The 21,759-nt window shown below is 37.5% G+C and overlaps 1 protein-coding gene across 2 annotated transcripts in view; it reads right to left on the bottom strand.

Annotated features, from left to right (window-relative positions):
* Nucleotides 1-10,810: 10,810 nt before the first annotated feature.
* The window catches only part of chka (choline kinase alpha), a 27,286-nt gene continuing 16,337 nt past the window's right edge, over nt 10,811-21,759 (bottom strand). For both annotated transcript variants that reach the window (XM_041796655.1, XM_041796656.1), the window contains 4 exons: nt 16,731-16,839; nt 16,537-16,643; nt 16,359-16,440; nt 10,811-14,603 (listed from right to left, as the gene is read on the bottom strand). In XM_041796655.1, the coding sequence (XP_041652589.1) occupies nt 14,544-14,603; nt 16,359-16,440; nt 16,537-16,643; nt 16,731-16,839 (358 nt within the window). In that variant the 3' untranslated portion in view covers nt 10,811-14,543. The remainder of the gene's footprint in view (nt 14,604-16,358; nt 16,441-16,536; nt 16,644-16,730; nt 16,840-21,759) is intronic.

Genomic DNA, 21,759 nt, shown 5'->3' with positions numbered 1-21,759 from the left:
TTGCTGTGGAACCAGCAGCACATCTTCTTAAATGAGTTTCCCAAGGCAGCAGTTTATTTGGGCCCCACAGCCATAGACTCAGCCATAGATCTCAGTTCATTAGAGTCATTAGTAAACACATTTCAGAGACGGTCTGCAACTGTTGGAGGACTTTGTTTCAGATCTTTCAAAAGATCAGGATACCAGTGTTGGAAAATCAGGGATGGGGAGGGGAAGAGAAACCACCATATAGAAACTCACTTTTTCCAGTGTTCTTTAATTAATTGTGTGTTTTAACCCGTATTTCACGTGTCTTTAGTCCTGGATGATTAAAAGGAGCAGACTGTGACTGTCTCTCTATAAGCAGCCACGGTTCAGTCCCTCATGTCTGTTAGCTTCGCGATGCTAAAGTATCCAATGATAAACACTTTCATTCCTGCCAAGTTTGTCACAATACCTGAGGCGTTAAATACAGGATGAGAAAATGAAACTGAGGCTGTCAGCCTGTCATGACATAAATGTGATGGTTTCTCTGCTGGCTAAAAAAAAAAAAAAAAAAAAAAAAAGATTTGTAACGTAGAAGCATTACAGACAAGACAGTTCCTCCAGTGGAGTTGTAGTTTTTTTCCTTGTTTTGACAGAAAATTGTATTTCTTGTGAGTGGCTGTGGCTTCAGCTCATCAACCAACACGCCCACATCAACCTACAGAAGATTTTACTGCCTCATTTTTCATGATTTTGAAGCTTAATTTTATAAACTTTTAGATGTTTTTCAAGACCAAATTTTGGAATGGTGGTTCATAACACTGTGGCCTGTCATACAACAAACCTAAAATACAATTTTTTTTTTTATCACTTTATGGGGACTTTAAGTTAAAATCAATTTACCTTGCATTGCGTGAACAGATGCTGCACAACAAACAGCCTCAAGATGGCTGTTGGAAAGCAGAGTAGCATGTAGGATAATAATCATCTGTTGTAGGTATTTATAAGTCTTCATCAAAATAACCAAATATCAAAGGCAATCTAGAAAACTTTCTGTCAGCTCCCTCCCTCAGTTCTGTCTCCACCCATTAGGATTAAACTTGGTGTATCCATCAAGTTAATTAAATAGTGTTTTATAATTCTGAGGAATTCAAACAAGCTAACAGCAGGAAACAGCTCAGAGAAGACAGCAGGGAGGTTCTGAATAAACATGAGAATTTAAAAGAATGAGAATGACAGACAGAGTGAGTAAAGCTCAGTAGGATTAATTCAATATTAGATCATCAGTGAGTGGTTATGTCATTGCCATGATGTGTCTGTAAACTTTTTTTCCGTGTTGTTCTGTTAGCATTCTTTGAATAAAGTTAATTTCATGACAAAATTCAGCTAGAAGAGAAACATTTTTGACTTTTGAACTTTTTTTGTTTTAAAGTCTCTCCTTCAGCTTCTGTTTCATGCATCTCAGTGGTTCTGCTGTGGTCGTCTCAGGCATTAAAAACCTACATGGAAATCATCAATCTTTTTTTTTCTTTTACACTTTTTTAGTGAAAGAAACATGACACAAAATGTGACATGAGACATTAAGACAAGAGACAGTTAAACAGTAAATAAACACATGAGCAATGCTTGTAATAGCAGTGCATGCATGGTATAGGATGTTTAGGCAGGTATAGTACTGAAATGGGTGAAGAGACACTTACATTTCAATTGAAGATTACATAAAGAAAATAAATCATAATATAAAGTAGTTATTGTAAGAAATGAATTGGCATTTTGGTTGAAGGTGGATATGGTAAAAATCTAAATATATCAGTCTTGTTGCTTAAGGGATTCCTTGATTTTGTAGTTCATAGAGAATCATCAGGATTCATTTCATTTTGTTTCATGAGCTGTTAAAACTTTTTAATTGCAAAATGTCATGTTGATACATTTGCAACAGTAAATTGCAATATAGTTTTAGATGCCTCAGTTTATTGTGTTTATTCATATTTCCTGATTTCCTGATTACTTACCTTTGCCGCTGTCTTCCAGCCCTCTGTGTTTGCTTTCCCCTGCAGAGCAGGCAGTTTCAAAGCTGCATTCCTATTGGCTGTATTATAGCTGAAGCTCCAAATTGTTGTTTCAATGCAGCTGTTCTATTGGCTGTATTAAAGCTGCTTTCCTTTTGTTTGTTTTTTTAATGCTTCCTTCCTACAGGCTGTATAAAAGCTGGTCTTAATGACTAAACTAATGCTACATTCTATTTGGCGAATTCAAAATGTATCATCTTTAGATGATTCAATGATCTGATCACAATTACATTCCTAAAGCTTTATAAAAGTTGTGCTTCACTTGGCTGCTTAATGCTGTAGATGTAATGGCTGTTTCAAGGTCACATTTCTTTTTGTTTTATGAAAGCTCTCCCCCTATTGGCTGTCTTACAGCTCTGTTTCTATTGGCTGCATGTAGTTGCACTCTTATGAGTGCAAAGCAGCATTCCTATTTAGCTGAAAAAAAAAACTGCTAAAACTGCAGGGTAGCTTTCATATTGGCATTACTATTGGCTGGCTTAATTCTGCTTTGCATCTGCAAAGCTGGGTTCTTATTGGCTGCATTAAAGTTGTACGTCTATCTTTGTTTTAAAGATGAATTGCAATTGGCTTTTTTTAAAGCTGTGCTCCTTTAAAGCTGCATTCTTACTGGCTCTATGAAGTTTTGGTCTTGTATGTCGCCCATTGGTTGTCTGTTAGCTGTGCTCCCATTGGCTGTTCAAAATCTGGGGATACTGGTTCCTTTAAAGCTGCGCTCCCATTGGTTGGTTAAAGGTGAGTCCCTATTAGCTGTATGACAGCTGCACTCTTATTGGCTGTTTCAATTTTGTGTTCATATTTGGTTTATGATGCTGTGTTATTATTGCATATTTTAGTGTTGCCTTCCTATTGGTTGTTTAATGGCTGAGCTCCTAATGGCTTTTTCAAAGCTGTGTCCCTGAGCGTGGTATTAAAGCTGCAACTTCAGTGTTTTTTTAAAAGGTGCTTATCTTTGGCTTTTTTCAAAGCAGCGCTTCTATTGGATGTTTCAACACTGCACTCCTTTTGGCTGCATTTCTATTGGTACATTCAGTGCTACCTTTATATTTACTGGAGCTGTGTTCCTTTAATGATGTTTAAATGCTGCAGTCCCATTGGCTGGATGGAGGTAACACTCCTATTTGTTGTTTCAAAGCCACACTCCTTTTGGCTGTATGAATGCAGCATCCCTGTCGGCCGTATCACTGCAGCTCTCCTAATGGATGAATGACAGAAAGCTGCACTCCTATTGAATGTATGAATGCAGCATTCCTATCGGCCAAATAAAAGCTTCAATCCTATTGACAGTATGGATGCCCTACTATTGGCTGTATTATAGCAATATCCCTATTGGCTGTGCAAATTAGGCACTTCTGTTGGTTGAATGGGAGCAGTATGCTGATCTTAACTCTGCAAAGTTATGCAGAAGTTACAGTCCTCATTGCATTGGTTGCAGCTTTGAATCTGATCCTGATGCTCTTTGGTGCATGTCATCCCCAACTCTCTCTCCCTGTTTTCTATCCCTCTTTGGCTGTCCTGTCTTATGAAGACAAAAAGCCCAATAATAAATCTTAAAAATAGTGCCAGGGGGGAAGAACAACTGTTTTCAGGAATCAGACTCACTATAACGTAATAACATTTTCAAACAGCCTTGATAGCTTATACAATTGTGCTGTTGTTGATGTCCTAAGTCTGGAAAGTCTGTTCTAAAGCCACTAGGGGTCACTGTTGGACAACTGTCATTACTGAAACTCTGCTTGCACATTTTTCTTAAGAAATTGGTAAAATAAATGACTCAGTTTTGTAATATGCTTAAAATAAACACTTGAAATCGTCAGCTAAAGCTGTAAATAAGCATGCTCTCAATAATTACATACTTCACAATTCACCTCCTGATTTTACTTTAGAATTTAAGCTGCATTAAAATTATGTGTGTTTATGTTCTGTTTTGTAAACACTTTGAAATACCAGTTGCAAACCTAATATGTAATTTGAAAATCTTCAACTGAATTATTGGTGTTTTCAACCAACAGTGTCTTTTTCTTCTCCTGATAACCTTTTATTAGAGACTTGTGCTATTTTAGAAATAAATGAATAAATAATTTTTTAACAGGAGCAAGTTTTTCATAGCACTTGATGATGCTGTGTTTCAACTTTCTGTTATATAATGTAAGGTTCCATTCCATTGCGGTGTTTCCTCTTGCTCACTATTCAACAGCTTAAAGGAAGAATTCCTTTGTCACTGAGGTGAAGAGTTAAAGATCAGCACCCACATAATCATATAACATAGTTTAAATGTTAAACATGTCAGCATTTTAGATCTCACCTTCTCTGACTTCTTTACGAAAACAATTTGATTAGAAATAAGAGATGAAACTTTGAATTTGTTTTAACAACTGAAAATGTTGGTATCCACTTGGTGGCACTGTCGTCAACATTAAAAGTCCTGTCCTTACATGACTGCTGAAGTTGTACAGTACGTGATGTTATTACTTGTATGACCTAAAGTCTCAGAAAGAATTTTTTTTGTCTGTAACAGATTTCTCCCTCATGCTTGAATCTTAGTCATACATCTATTTATTTGTATCTTTTTTTGTAAGGGACAGGCCGATTCACGATTCTCATTGTGTTAAATAGAGCAGAGTGGCCTAGACAGTGGGATAATCTTAATATAAGCTATCAAACAACTCAGAACAACTCAGATGGATGAATATAAATGTCTTACAACTCCCCCCAAAAATGGGGTGTTGTATAAAATATGAATAGAAACATCAGGCTGTACAGTGATCTGCTGTTAAGCCCATATTTAATTGAGTTGAATTAATGTTTCAAACTGGTAAACCTTTTAAATATACACACACTCTGAATTTGATGCCTGCAAAATGTTTTAAAAAGCTGGGACTGGGGCATGTTTATTGCTGTGTTGCCTCACTGTTTATTCTAACATTATTTAAGTGTTTTGGGACTGAAGGTAAAATTGTTGGATTCTTTCCCATTATTGCTTGATACACTTCTCAGAGGATGTGTCTGGACTTATAATTATGACTTTACTCAGCATGTTTCATTACTCTCAACATGTGTGCTCAATTGAAGACAATGTCTACATTATTAAAAAAGGAATTAAATTGCCTGATGTGTCACCAATGAAAGCATAGAAAAACTTTTCCAATCCATTAGCAAAATTGCCTTTAATGACACCTCTGCCTGACGTGTCTTAACATGATGTTAACTTCTCAGTGGACTCTTCCCTCAGGCTACTTAAGAGCACTAAACACACTTCTATCTCTTGTCACATGCTGCTGACCTTTCTTTCTCGACCTGTCTAAAGGCTACTCTCTGCGTTGGTAAATCTGTACATTGTGCCACCTTTAAGTCAAACCCCCAGCTTTCTATAGATGTGCAGTGTGTTGTCTTTTTAACCAACAGCACCACTTCAGATGGGTCCTATAGATATGAACAGGCAATGTGTCAGGGCAAACCCCCCAGACTAATATGCAATTCCTTTATCTCAAAACTGCCCTCTGTCTCTCTCTTAACAGTCCTCTCCTCTGCATTGCATTCTTGCATCTGTGGCTAGAAACAAGGCCTTAGGCAGAGAACCACTGCAGTATGGGAAAGCATAAGGAGAAGTGACTCTATTATCACTTTGCTTTTTAAGAATTAAGTCATGTTAAACATAAAGGCCAAGTCTGTCTTAATTGCAAACATAGGAATAAGCAGTACAGGATGATCTTTTTAAAATTTAGAAACAGAGTAATTAGTCCAACTACAAAGACCAAAATTCCCTTGACTGAAATGAACAACTTTTGGCTGTAAAATTGTCATTGTTTGCATGGGTGCAGACACAGAATCAGAACTTTTACTGCTTGTTTAACATAGTTTGATAACAAATGGGCCAATCCTAACCTTCTTTTTCATTCCTGTCTTTGGATCTGCTGGTAAATAAAGAAAAAAAAGAAACCCTTCAGCCTTTGTTCAGTGACCTCAGTCCTTTCTCAGGACTCTGACAGCTGTTAGCTTGCATTCTATTGAGTCGCAAATACAACCATAAACACACATCACAACCTTCCTAACACCCACATATTCTTTGGCTTTTCTTGTCCAATTTACATTTTCCTCATCCTCCATCTCTTACTTATGCACAGCAACAAGAAGAGGCCTGACATGACTTCTGCTAGTGGAAATCTCTGTGCAAAAAAAGATGAAAAATGTATTATTTAGGTTAGTTTAGATATTTTGATAACCTGTCTGCAGCACTACTCTGTCCTTTCTTGAAAGTGACTCAGATTACGTGAAGAAACTGATGGGAAAAAGCACCATTCACAAATCATGCAGAAGCGTTATATAATATTCATCCCATGAGTGTGATGCCTTTTGGCTTACTTCCTTAAATCACTTTTCCTGATCACAGCAGCCACTTTCAGCACATCTCACGACGTCAAGATTCAGATTCTTTCATTTACAGCCTCACTGAAAGACGGGCTGCTCAGTACAGTAACATTCATTCATTTACTTTGTTCACTAGAGCTTTTTCACCTTTTAACCCTCTAAAGACAGTTTTAAATGAATTTGAGTAAGTTTTGGTGGAGTAAGGTTGCCTAATCCTTTTGTAAACTTGTTCCTAAGATCCATATAATTATTTTCATGTAACTCTGTAAAAAAGAAAAATGCACTCACCTGCCACTTTATTAGGTACACCAGTTAACTTGCTCATTTTCACAAATATCCTTTCAGTCAGTTTACATTACAGCAACCAATGCAATCAGGTGTGTAGACATGGTCGATACAACATGCTTAAGTTCAAACTGAGCATCAGAATGGAGAAAAAAAGGGTGATATATGTGACTTTGTATTTGCCATAGTGGTTAGTTGTCTGGCATGCTTTCATCAAATTCTGACCCAGTCATTTCATTGTTGCAGCAGAAGTTGAGACTCACTAGACCGGGCTACATTTTTCCAGTCTTCTATTGTCCAGTTTTGGGAAGTCTGTGTGAATTTTAGCCTTATTTTCTTGTTTTAGATGTCAGTGGCACTTTACATGGCCTTCCGCTACTGTAGCCAAACTGCTCCAAGTTCCACATGTTATAGATTCAGATGTCTGTGTTGGTTTTCATTCATCCAGGTCATGGTTATCTAGCTCTTGGTCAAAGGGGGCAACCGGAATTCAAGCAACTGGACTTCACTCAAGTCCAGTTGCCCCCTTTGACTGAAAGTTGTGCATTCAGAGATGCCCTTCTGCATACCCCTGGTTGTAATGGCTGGTATTTGAGTTATTGTTCCCTTTGTATCAGCTCGTATCAGTCCAGCCATTCTCTTCTGATCTGAGCCATCAAAAAGGCATTTTGGCACAGAGAAATGCCACTGCTAACTGGAAATGATCTCTTTTTAGGACCTTTCTGTGTAAACACTAGAGATAACGGTGCCTGAATTTCCCAGTTCAGCAGTTTGTGAAATTCTCAGACCTGCCAACAACTATGGCACATTCAAAGTCCATTAAATCCCCTCTCTCCCCCATTCTGATACTCAGTCTGGACTTCAGAAAACCATCCAGACCATGTCTACATGCTGAAATGCATTGGTTGCTGCCATGTAAAAGGATGATTAGATAATTGTATTAATAAGCAGTTGAACAGGTACCATATACTTAATGAAATGGACAGTACGTGTATATTCAAACTGTACCAAGCTCTGGCTTGCAGCCATGTGATTAAAATTCAAACTGCAAACAATGAATGCTGTTGGTTGCCATAGCGTTCATTTCAATAGATAAAGCATAATATTTGATACCAGCCGCAGTCTTGATTGTGTGTCCCTGACATATTCTAGTCCTATATTCAGCTCTTTAATCCTCTTTTTTGGTCTCTTACAGTGTCACCACCTCAATCTTTGTCTTTAGCAGTGTGTGTGTTCACAGTAGTAGCTCACTGACCATTTTAGAAAGCCCCTTGTTGTGTTGGCCCTGCATTGATTTATTGAACCTGGCAGTATAGAAATTTACAGAAATACTTGTGCAAAGGTTAAAAAAGAGAGCTGACAAAAGTTTTATGATAATATCTTTATCTTTCTCTCCAAACACTGTCATTATCAGAGTTATATGAAAGGTGCTGGGCCGTGTTTGTTTTTTTGACAAGCTGTCCCAGTATTCAGTTTTCCAACTTGACCCTGTTGCACTTTTAAACAACAGCAATGCTAAATTATGTAAAGTAGTGTTAAATATATGTATGTAGCATGGTATAATAATCAGGAGAAAATCATTTACCAAAACAATGCTTAACTATAGCATGACTCATTAAAACATCAGTAAACACTTGATTTACTGTGTTTCATGATTTGATGAAAAAGAAAAGGCTGGAGGATAAGTGTTATCACAACGGTGGTACAGTAATAACTGAGCAGCAAACTTTGTAATAAAAAGAGCCCCACTCTGATGAATTGCAGCTGTCAGGAAGACTTTTTTATTCAGCAGCAGTGTGACATTGACTAAGGTGATCTTGTGAGCCTTGTACGGTCAGTGCAGTTGGCTGTCGCCTCGATCCACCGGGCCAAGTCTGACTCATAGCTGCTTTTACTGCAGTGTTCTGCATCTCACTCATCTCAGTGTCCATTATCTCAATGAACATTCCCCTAAAATCTGTCCTGACTGCCATTTTGTTTGCGTCAGTTCTGCCCTTATCTAAATGCAAACTCAGCTACATTTTAAATACACTCAGCTAAGCAAGGAATACTCCAGTGAACTCATCTGGTCAGAAAATCTGGTTACAGTTTGTTTTAAGGATAAAAATTGATCCTAATAAAGAAAAACAACCTTTTAGACAGTCATCATTACAATGATTAAAGATCGTTCAGTCAAAATAAAATATTGACCATACTGACAGTAGTGAGTCTGAAGGGATGGGCACAGTTATGTTTTAGATTAAAATATCACAAAGCAGTGATTAAAAAAAAATACAGTTAAAACACTGGAATTAGTTCAGAGATGCAGAAGAGGAAGAAGCTTTTTGTCCATTCACAGAAAAGTCACTGTAGTAATCCCTCATCACATAAAACTGTATAACTTTATAATGAACTATAAATTTTAGTAAATGATTAGTGGAAACTTACCTCATCATTTATAAAGTATCATTAACTTATTCATACATCATTTGAAAACACAATTATAAATACTTATTAATGCATTAGTCATGCAATCGTTGCCGAACCCTAAGCTTAAAGGTTCAGTGTGTATTATTTAGCCTGGTAGCATTAAGCAGAACAAACTTGGCAACACATGGAACATAATATCTATAAACAGACCTATCTAAATTAGCATATTATCATCTGAATATTACATTGTTTTGTTTTAATTTGGTTCCTGCTCTGGTATGGTAAAAACATGCAAAATGTAAAAATCCAAAGTGGCTGAGTCCATAGAGGGACCCTTCCCATGTATGAATACAATGATTATTCTAAGTTGATGAATATAAAACAATTTTGGTAACACTTTTTAGTGGGCCTTTATTACTTTGTGATAACCAAGTAATTTTAGAGTGATTACACAGTAATTTTATAATAATAGTATTTATCAAGTAATTTCTCAAGAACAAGGTGGTAATTATGTGGTAATACCTTGTAATTTTACAAGTACTGACTCGGATATGGCTAAATTAACTAAGTATTTACATAATAATGATGTATTCATTATCAAATAATTTCCAATAATATTGTGTCAGTTCTCTGGTAATTAGGTAGTAGTTTATCCTTACCCTAACCTAACCCCTAACCCCCTAACCCTAACTCCAACCCTTGTAATACTGTGACAATTTTCTGGTAATTAGGCCAGATTTTTACTAAGGGTGGGAATCACTAGTGGCCCCAGAGTACAATATTTACACAGTACTTGGGTCACAATTAGATATTATTGTGGTTTTAATCATTTTGCAATACAGTGAGTTATGTGATACCTTAAATTGCAATATAGTGCAATCTATACCATTTTTTTGACTGTTTGCTGATTTAGCATCAGTCTTGTCCTCATGTTTGTCATATTTCTGCAGTATTTTATTTTCATGTAGCACTTTTTGCAAACCTCATGTGTCATGTCCATCTCATTCATGCCCTGCTTGCATTCCTAATGTCCTTCCCCTGGTGTCGCCATGTTTGTTGTACTAACTTTCTCCTGCTCTATGACTGTCACCTCTGCTGACCTCAGTGGACTAACAGTTGTTCAAGCAATTGATTTTATTTTTCCATTATCATAGACTTCAGTTCATATTAATGAAAAAAAATCAATACTTGGTGGACGAGACGATACAATAAATCACCAGACAAAATATTGTGATACTATGTTGTATTGAATTTTTCTCCCACCCCTAATTTTTACCCTTACCCTAATCCTGTTACCCTAAACCCCAACTCCCTGAACCTAGTAATATCACGGCAATTCTCTGATAATTAGGTGGTATTTTACCAAGTATTTTCTTAGAAATAAGATTATAATTTTCTATATAAGTAGCTTGATAATTTCAAAGTAATTTGAGTATTTTGGCCCCCTTTATTAAAGTGAGTCCTTCCTGAATAATTTGAAAGTAGCTTTTAAGTCATTTCTGTATGCTTTCACTCATAAACTGCTTACTTTTTATTTACAAGTAATCTAAGCATATGCAGTTACAATAAAACATCGCTGTGCCCAAAAACGACTGTATTAAAGTAAGCAGCAACTTCTGCATTAAACTTTTTCCTCACATTTACACTGTTCATCACATCTTTCATCAGTTTGTGCTCAGAACAAAATAAAAACAAAGCCATGTGCGTTATTTTAATGGTTTTATTTGTGCTGAGCAGAATGGAAATTTTACAGCCTTGGTCTTATTTATACCGAAATAGTGTTCCAATAAACTTAGTTGCAAAGTATTTTTATATGCATCCAGAAAAGCTGCATAGATTGCAAAGTTATCACTGTATGTCACATGACTGGTTGTGGGTGCTATCACAGATTAGAATGTGTTTCGACATTAAAACAATGTACATCTTCAAGAATGAATAGATACAAGTTTGTCATTTGTTATATATATGAATAATCAATAGCATAAGTTTCAGTAAGTGAGCATTACAATAAGTTACAGGTATAGACTGAGTGAGTGAGGGTGTTTGTTCTTCACCGGGGACTAACAACATTTTTATTTGATGAACCACTTCGATCAAATTTTAACCTTTTTTGGTCCAAAGTGCACATGATACTGATCCTAAGTAACAATTGTGGAATGTATGATAGCTGCAATACATGGTGTCCAAGTTTCTACAGCAAACATAAACAGGCATGAGAAAAGACAACAATGTTTAGAAAGAAATAATGTACTGAAAGGTCAGGGCTTGATACATTTCAATACTGAGAAACAACAAAATGGATAGAAGTTAAGAAAAAAAGTCTGAAGGTTTTGAGTGAAAGAAAAGGTGTGAAAGAAAATACTGTTGTCCCAACTGGGGTGTACCGGTAACACTTCAATTTTTAGTATTCTGGTACATCCCATTACACATTCAGCTGCTGCCTCACTAGTCCCATTTCATCTCAAAATAAACTTTAAACCATACAGTAAGTACATCCCAAAGAAAACCTAACCAAAAAATATACAATAAAATACAATTGCATGTAAAAAAGATAACCTTTCATTAAAAAGTCACAGTTCAACAACCCCAAAATGCTCAAACATGAAAATACTAAATTGGGTTATTTTTTCTTAGTTTCACAGATCAAAAGTGCCACAGCAGACATTGAACCTTTTGGATGGTTCCAGTATTAAGTGACAGGTGTGGTGGTCAGCTTAGTGTTAGGATCCAGCTTAGTTCCCTTCCATCTGTGTACTCTTTCTAATACTGTTTACTCATTATCACAACAAACTCAAGGTAATGCCTATGGTACACTTCACAAGAGTCACATATTTATTTTGCTGCCTTCCACGTAAACAGGACAACAAGCAAATGTGTTTGCTATCATTAAACAGTAATGAAGATGGGTGTGCAGGTAAGACTCGGTGCTAAATGTGATGCTTTTATTTCTAGCAGCAAAGTTGAATAATACAGTTAAATGTATCTTTCACAACTATGAATAATTAATTTCCAGGTAGTATTGTGTAATAATAGCTGAAGTAGTCATATTGCCACTTTCCCAAACAGCAGTGGTCCAATCATGGATCAACACTGTCAAATGGGCATAACCACGGGTTTGAATTTAACTGCATGTTGGCACGGGGTTGTTGTAAGATTGATACCCAACACTTAAAAAGATGCCACAATGACCAGGAATCTTTCAACAAAGGTACAAAACTGCAGGACTGCATTGAAGAGAAAGTTTTCCTGCTTTGGTGTAAATTCAGTTTAAGCTATGTCGAGCCATCAGTGTTGAGCTAATTATCCCACACCTAACATGGCAACAGAGTGTTAGTTTACAGTAATGTGCATAACAAGCATACAGATAGTGTCTTTCCCCTAAATGAAGCCTTGGATGCTATCAAAGTCACATTTAGGCATCTCTGTAAAACATATCATCTCATGTTTGAATCTTGACTGATTTTGCAACAGTTGCAGAGGTAGTGGACTTAGAGATGTCAGTTTCTTCCACTTCAGCTGGTCCTGTCTGCTTCAAATCAAGTCAAATTAATAATTAAAACACATTTCATGTCATATAGGCTGCATGTGCTTGTGTGAAACTGTGAATAAACTGATTATTTGTTTCCGGTTGGAATGCTTCACAAACAATGATAGCATTATTAAGAAGTCTAATCTCCCATGTCACTGTGCTACTGGCTTGTGGCCACTGGTACCACTGAAGACTAGAGAGAGGATTGATAACCCCCCAAAAACTTTCACAAAAATGAGAAATGTAAAAAAAAAACAATCTGAACTTCAATGTAATCAAGGACATATTTGAAGGCAAAGTGCAGGCTATGCCAGCAGCAGGTGACAAATTAGTGTATCTGTGAATGATAGTTTAGCTCTTGAGTGGCTCAGTAGAGATGTATAGAATTTTTCTTGACCTAAGCTGTTTTTAAGGAGTGAGACCACATGTCAATTTAGTCACTGCATCACATTTTCTCTTTCTAAACGAATATCCCACTTCACTGGCACAGACAATAGCCGTAATATGATGCAGTAAGAGCGTGTGCATGTGGATTTGACGAAGTAACACCAGTGGCTAAGCTCTTAGTGGTATGTTTTTAGACTAAGATAGCCACTTTAAACTAAACAGAAATGGTTAATTTCTAGTTGTGACTTATTTCAATAAATTAGAAAGCCAGTTAAGCCAGTGACATCACCAAAGAATGCATTATCTCAGTGACAAGAGTATTGTCATGAGCCGAATGACAGCACAGTTTCTTCACTGCAGTCATGAGACAGATAAGCAAAAAAGCAGTTTGGTGATTTTTCTCCAAATAACTTCTCAAGCTTGTGAAGCACAGCTGGAATGTCTCTTAATCCAATGAAGACATTGTAAATGTTGAAACCCAGTGTTCAGACTGGATCGAATAAACAACGTGATAAAATCAAAATTGTAAACAAACATACATCTGTCAGAAAAAATGTGGTTGCGCAAACTCACAGCTAATATGTTGCTAGCTGGTAGACACTGAACTACACTGTTTGATGTGTTTGGTTTGAATTTGGTGGACCTTAACCCCCACCAAGAAAGTAGCATCTGTTGCCTTATATACTAAAAAAATTCCAAAGCTCAAACAAAAGCCTGGTCTCAATTAAAGCCTGTGGGTCAAGGTTTACACTTCTAAAGAAGGCCCCTGGAATTACTTGTGGAAAGCACATTAGCATATCTGATTATACAGCACACCTGTATTTGCCCTGACCTGGAGAAATGTCAAATACAACAGTTTAAACCACAAAATGAAAAAACAGAAGGTGCGAAATATCTCAAAGTGAAGATATCAATCTGACCAGTCAATCAAGTCATGATTCTACGGGTCAACAAGTCAGCCCATCAGTAACAGATGGGGCCAGGTAACTGGCACATCTATATTTATATATAATATACATAGCTGGCCGCTGGCTGCATCCACAAGGAGGAATTTAGCAAGAGAAGTACACATTTTGGTTCTTTTCAATAGAGCATTTCCGTAAGGGAATGATCAATACATAACATTGATGCAATGTTAACATATCCAATCTGGCTGTAACCTAAATCCACCTCTCCTGCTCAAAACATAACCCTCATGTTAGTGATATGGTTCCACTAAAGGAAGAGCCAGAGAGCACTCCTGACCAGTGATGGTGGTTAGTAAAAGTTGATGTTTTTTCTTTTTTTTTTTTTGGCTCATAATAAGTTATGCTTGCAAACTTTAGAGCTGCAAGGGTACTAAATTTTAAGCACCTAGCCACACAATCAAGTTTTGGCTTTGGTCAACACATCACCAACAATGACCAGCAAATCCTCACAAGGCAGGGAGCATAAGTAAAGCATGGATTGTGGAGTCTTTAACAGCTTGTATGTCCACCTCCACCTGCCGTTTGGCTTGATGTGTTTTCAATCCACCCAGTCATCTTGCTTTGTTAGACGGCCCAGATCTTCTTTTGCTGGAAGTAGGCATCAAATCTGGCCTGGGCGTACTCCTGAAAGAAAAGACAAGTACAGATATATTATGGTTATGTCCTTTGGGCCACTGTAATACCTTTAATTTTAGAGAAATAGGACTGGAAAATAAGCATCTCTCTCTCAGGGGCTAGGAAACTAAGCCAACATGTGGGAGCTAAGAATTAAAAGGCTTAATAATACCAAGTCTTAAAGTTCTGAATATGCCACATTGAGTGACAGGAGGAAGCTGAAAGTTGTGGCTGATTTTTCCTGATTATAACACTAGGCTTTGCTTTTATGTTAGTGTCTTGATGCAAATATTGGATGCAAGGTTAACTGTGTGGTGAGCTGTTCGTTACAGGCCATCCTAGAAGTCTGTGCTCCAGTTATTTCAGTAGGTAAATTCTGTTGTTTAAGATGGTTTTTCTGTCTGCTGTCATCATTTGGTGTCACTCACACACTGATTTATTTGTGGACTGTCATACATCATATTCAGGGCAGGTTTTTACATTTAGTGGAGTAAAGGGTGTTTTCCAAGTCTCATTGGCTCTCAACAATCGCATTCAGTGCACAACACTTCAATAAAAAATATATTTAACCTGCTAATAACGTTGCCTTACGCATAAATGATCTTACTTCTTATGCTCAACTCTCATCCAAATATGGTCACATCTGGCCTAAAAAAAAACAATAATGGCCATTATGATGGCCATTACTTTAAGTAAAAGTCCACATATAAACTGGGGATGTTAACATCACTCTTTTTTAATATGCATACTCTCCAGGTTGACAAGTAACCTCGTCGTAGACTGGATGAAATGTGATCTTAATGCCAAGATTTATATTCAAACTGAAAGCTTTGTTTCCATTATTTTTCTGTTCATTGAAGTAAACTGTTATAAATACTGTTATAAATTTATGCCTCTTTGAGGTTTCATATTCTATATAGCACACATAACAGTCATTTCGCCATGTTTTAACAGTTTTTGATCTATAAAATTGCTTCAATATAATTTCAGCTCTCTTACTGTAATGCTATCAGTGTATTCACTCATGTTTCAGTCCACCCTCGTCTATGTATGATGTAATCAAGGTGAACGTGTCATCCAGAAAAAGTGACCACAAACAGCTTATCAGAAATGGACATAGTCACTAATTGATTAAGAACAACAGTCATGCTACAGGATATTAGAGATAACCTATGACCATAAACAACAAAAATAAACAAATATACTGATGTCACAAATTAACTATGCTCATTCACAAAAAGCAGGCCTATTGCCGTTGACTTTCCAGACCCTGTTGCAACATTCACCTCCTATTTACCCTCCATTGTTGTGACAGAAACAACCCCCCTCCTGTGTTTGTTGTGTGATATCTTGTCAAACTGATATAACCTAACCCGTCTCAGCAGAGCAAATATTTACACAGCGTAACCCTCCAGGATGCTTTTCCTGCAAGCCTTCTTGTTACCTCCGCCAAGGAGGTTATGTGATCGGCAGGGTTTGTTAGTTTGTTAGTTTGTCAGCAACATAACTCAAAAAGTTATGGACAGATTTTGATGACATTTTCAGGAAATGTCAGAGATGGCATAAGGAAGAACTGATTAGATTTTGGAAGTGATCCGGATCACTGTCTGGATCCAGGAATTTTTTAAAGGATTCCTTACTATTGGGAGATAGGGCTAATGGCAGGGGTCTGCACTCTCCGAGTGCTTTTCTAGTTGTATTTATTGTCTAGCACAGCAGATATAAAACTAAAACAAGCTAAACAGTGACACAGATCTAACTCACCAGGTATCCAAACTTGATGGTGGACAGTCGGGCCTGGATGATGGACCACAAGCCCCAAAAGAAGTGGGATGCAAGGGAGAACCTACATTGACAAACAAACGGTCACTTTACCGAAAACTTTTCATCTTGTATTGTCTCTTGCTGTTTTTGTTTAGGCAGCAAACACCGATATGCTCACCTGTTGACCTCAACGTATAGCTGCTCCTTCAGTTTCAATTGGTCCTCTTCACTCAGGTTATCAAACCCTTGATCAGACTCACGCAGGTAGCTTTCAATAAAGTGGAGCTGCAGAGAGACACAATTTCATGCTAGTCAGCAGCCAACCGAGAAACTGTATGAGTAAGATGTCAGTATGTTGATGTATTTACAGACCTGCTGGGCCTTTGAAGGGTAGGCCTGGGCATCAACTTTGAAGAAAGGAAACTCATCACAGTTGTAGTCATAGATCCATTCACAGAAATGGTTGCCAATATCAAATCCTCTGTAAAAAAAAAAATTAAAGAGAGATAAATTATATGAGACACTGTTACAGTTAAATGCGTTCTTCTGTCAACAACTTATGCATCTGTTGTGGTTTGTATTGCATCATATCATGTAATCAAAAGCTCAGAGGGCTTGACTTGTTTTGATTTGTGAAGGTTTTTGGAATTTCAGTGTGAATGCAGTGGCAACAAAAGGTTTTCCAGAAATAAAGGTGTGATCGCATCACAGTTACGCTTCACCACGCTGTATTACTCACCTTGGTTGCTAGTATTGTGTTTTCTACTATTGTATTTATTGCTCATTTGAGCAAGAAAAATGCAATTTTAACAATATCCTTTGTGTAATTTAGGGCTGGCAAGATTAATCAATTGCAATTTATCAAGGGCCAAAATTACTGTAGTATTTTTTAAAAATGCAATTAATTGCATTATTTTCATTTGTCCCTTTCAACACACTTTGGTGGAGTCCCTTCAACAACTCCCTGCAGCCACAGTGATGTAAAATAAGTCCACAAATGCTCCTTAGTGTCTCATATATTTTTAACTACAAAGTGGACAAGTGGACAAACTAAAGGTCACCAGCACCTTGTGTTTTCAAACATTTGCCATTTCACTGTTCCCTTTAATGCATTACAAGTTCCTTTTTACATGGTTAGGTTCATGGCATAATATTCCATATACTAATAAAAGCAGGTCTGTATCCAAACAGGAAGCTAGTTACCCTTCCTTAACCAAAGACAGCAGAAAATTACAAAATGACACAAACATTGTCCTGAATGCAAAATAGTGGAATTTTTAAAAGTAATAAGAGGGGGCTATTAATCTTGATTAATTACAGAAATTCTGAGATCGATCATGCTTAAAAAAAAGTTGATCTTTTAACAGCCCTAGCTGCATTATTACCAAGAAATATTCAGGATCACAGAACCTCCCCTTACCACTGCCTTTTCCAGGCACACCTTTATTCTCCTAAATCAGCCTAGTACTCTGAGTGTGACACCAAACTCAACCCAGTGAGTCACTGATGATGAGGTTTGTGTAGAACTGTACCAACTGAACTGTCTACAAATGATCAGGATTCCATCAGTGCTGAATGATTTGGAAAAAATAATCTAATGGTGATTTCTTAATTCCAACATTACAATTTAACATGGGATTATTTCTGAAGTTCCATGTATTTTTCAATTAACACAAGCAATACAATTTTTATTATATTATACCCAACACAACATTAGATAGATTTAACTAGATCTGAACAATCTAATAAAAAGTCTAAATATTATTGTGACTCATATTGTGAATTTGGTGTAAACTGCTGTATTGAAGAGATGATTACTTTTGTCTCAGGATCAATTTGAGTAAGAAAAACATACAAAAATAAGAAAAGTAATTATCAAAAAAAGACACTTGAATGTTTGCATGATGTGAAGAGCCGAACATCTCTGATACAATTAAAAAAAAAAAAAAAAGGAATAAACTAGGAATTTTGACACATTTCAGGTTAAAGAAATATTGCACCTTCTGTGATTTGAAAAATGCAGCAGGCCATATTGCAATTAGTCTAAATTTTGATTAATTACCCAGCCCTTGTTTCCATGTGTAAAAGGGCTGGAGTTTTTCTCTCCATTAGAACATAACCTTTTTTGAAGGATTCAATTCAACTCAATTCAGTTTTATTTATATAGCACATTTCATACAAATATAAACTCAATGTGCTTTACAGAGGATAAAAACAGACACAAAACAGACAAACAGCAACAAAGATACACTACTGAGTCAAGAAAAACAGAAGTTTTAGGCTAAATAATTAATGATCTTGGACACACATTGCAACAATCTGTACAATATTTTGCATATTCTAATGTTGGGATCTCCTAAAAGGAGCACATTCAAATCCATGAGCAAGTTTGCACACAAAGATAACCTAATAACAAAAGGCTTGCGAGAAAAGCAGCGTTTTAAGGCCACTTTTGAAGGAACTAAGTGTTTCTGCAGATCTCAGGTCAGCAGGCAGTTTGTTCCAGAGGACAGCACCATAGTGACTAAATGCACCATTGCCTGATTTAGTTTTAATTTAGGTACACTGAGGAGATGGGATGGTAGCCAGTGAGAAGGTCAGAAAGATATAAGGATATAAGGATTGTTTACCCAAACTCACCCTTCAATCTTTGGAGCTGTTCAGCCAAATGCACCAAAGTTCTGGCTATTATGGTAAACTCAACTTATGCTGGTTAAGTTTTTCTACTTAAATCACAACAAGTGAAGGAAATTCCTACTGCCAGGTGTTCCGAGTACAGAAATAATAAATGTGAGTGCTGTTGTGTACATTTTATTATTCATCTCAGTAAGTTCTCTTTGGTATCAGTTTAGGAGGCCAGATATTCATAGTAACATTGATAACAACCTGTTTGTTTTGCATACCTTCAATGGTGCTAATTTGCCACACTTTTACCATCTATAGACATACAATATTGAATAATTGGTGTCACTAATTTAAAAGCACAGAGGTCTACTAACCAGTCAGTCATAAAATCTCTAATTTAGTCCTGTTTTGGTTAAAAGCCTGCGAGTTTGTCTTTGAGTGAAGGCCTCTATTCCAGCATTTAAGGACACTGTTCTTTCACTTCACTTGCATTTCTAACCCTGTTATCAGGAGCAGCAGATGTCTCCAATAATAAACCTCTGACTGCACGGAGCCTGTGAACTACTCATCCTCCTCTGTTTCCACGTCTAGCTAATGTCAGTCAAAAATCCACAGCGTGTGCATATATGTGGCCATTTGGGGGCGTGTCCTTCCTGTACATACATTATTGAACACATGCACACATGCTCCGTCTGTGTGTGTGCGTGCAGCTGGTCGTAAAGAGGGTCACGTGTTTGCTGAGCAACATATGAGGGGCCTTAAAGGGGCCATGCTGAAAAGCCCTGCAGGGGGGTGGGAGTGCTTCTGTTTTTGTGTGTGGGAGAGAGAAAGAAGGAGACAGAGACAGGGGTTTGTCTGAGAAAAACCATGAGCCAAGGCCAGTGTGCTGTACTCTTTTTCCCAGAAATGAGCCTCTCAGGAATTCTCACGCCCAGGCACATTTGAAGTCACACAAAGGTGCTGAAAAGAAGAGCTCCTTTACATGTGTAATATATAATCTTTTTCATCATATTCTGCTTGAGTTCCAGTCCTGTGTTCAGGTAGTGGATATTTACTGCACAATCATGATCATCTGTTACACTGACAGACCCAGGATTAGGTCTTTCCACTGCCTCCATCCTGTGTGTCCTCATTGGCTAGAGAAATGCTGGTTACATAACAGCTGTAGTAAATATTTCAAGAGAGTGCTGTTGCCATGAGGTGTGGCTGCCAGAAAGATGTATTGATGGGATGCAGAACTAGGCTGCTCCCTTGCTTTTCCTCTCTCTCCCTGTTTCATGTTATGTCTGACAATAAGCCCAATGCAAATGTTGGAAAGAGGCTGAGAGGCGATGATGCAGCAAATGAAGCTGACAAAGATTTATAAGCTATGTCTGTCATAAGAGGCTGTTTACTGTAGATAAGACATTTATAGGTGATAGGGCTATAAAGAATGACTCAAAAAAGGAGATTTTATTCAAATCAGGATGCTCATGTTGCTATCTTTTTAGCAATTATTTCTGGATGGCACTTAGCTGATGATATCCTTTAAGATGCTGGGATGCAGATGGCCTAGTGGTTAGGTTTTGCCCCATGTATTCAGCAAAAAGCTGCGTACATGTAGTAAAGGCAAAAAGCCCCAAATATTCACTTAAATAAAAGCTGCTGCTTTTATTTGTCATGTTGACACTTTATCAGGCACTAAAGAGAACTCTTGTCCTTAGCCCGTTTCAGACTTGGCACGTGAGGCACGTGTGGCAGAGACACAGTTTATTTTCCCTGACTTGTTAACAGGCTTGGATGTTTACAAGTCAGGGTTTTCAGACTGTCTGCTTGAGTGCTGCATTTATTATGCCTAACACATGCGTCTCATTCGTGGAGCACTGATGTGAAAGGCTCTACTTTTTTTGTGGGCCTCAATAGACATCCATCCATTTTCCAGCTCGTTATCCTGTTTGGGGTTACGGGGGAGGCTGGAGCCTATCCCAGCTGTCATTTCATGAGAGGCGGGGTACACCCTGGACTGGTTACCAGTCAATCGCAGGGAACATACAACTCGGCACAGAAAGGCCCTGACTGGGAAGTGAACCAGGAACCTTCTTGCTGTGAGGCAACAGCGCTAACCCCTGTACCACTGTGCAGCCCCCTAAACAGATATAAACATATGTACCTTGTTTTAACTAATATGGGTGGAATATGTTTGCAATGTGTTTTTTAAGTACCCCAATAAAGCCAAAATGTGTTGGTTTAACAAAGTTTTTCTTTATACTTGAGCATTAATAAAGCTTTCTGTTTTCACGTTGATTGAATATGTCACAGGCAAGATAAACAAACTATGTGTTCATTTCCAGTTTGTGCTTTTCAGAAGTAAAGCCTGGTTTAGCATTTCTATGGTTAAACTCCCCTCAGCTTTGTTCTTGGCTCAGTTCAGCTATAAAATGAATCTTGTAGGAGGAGTTGCTGAGAATAAACTTATGAGAACAGACAGGGTTGTGACATCAGGGGGACACAGTCAGCCCACACACGCCTGGTATGAAAGCGGCAACAGTGCAAGCTTGAGCTGAAACATGCGTCAGCTGCACACAGCAAAACGCACCCCCAGTCTGAAAAGGGGCAAGAACTATCAGAGCTTAGAGAAAATATTCTGACTGAGCATGGGAATGTGCTGGAACTTAAGCTACTAGTTTTAGCAACTGTTGCTCAATAATATGTCTTTGATTGTTTTTTGAAATTAAAAGAGATCAAAGCCAGTGGTAAGCATGACATATCAGGCTCTAGGTACATAGATGATCCTTCT

Source organism: Cheilinus undulatus, linkage group 9 (genome assembly GCF_018320785.1).
Source record: "Cheilinus undulatus linkage group 9, ASM1832078v1, whole genome shotgun sequence".
Taxonomy (NCBI): Eukaryota; Metazoa; Chordata; class Actinopteri; order Labriformes; family Labridae; genus Cheilinus; species Cheilinus undulatus.
This window is presented reverse-complemented; position numbering and strand designations above follow the sequence as displayed.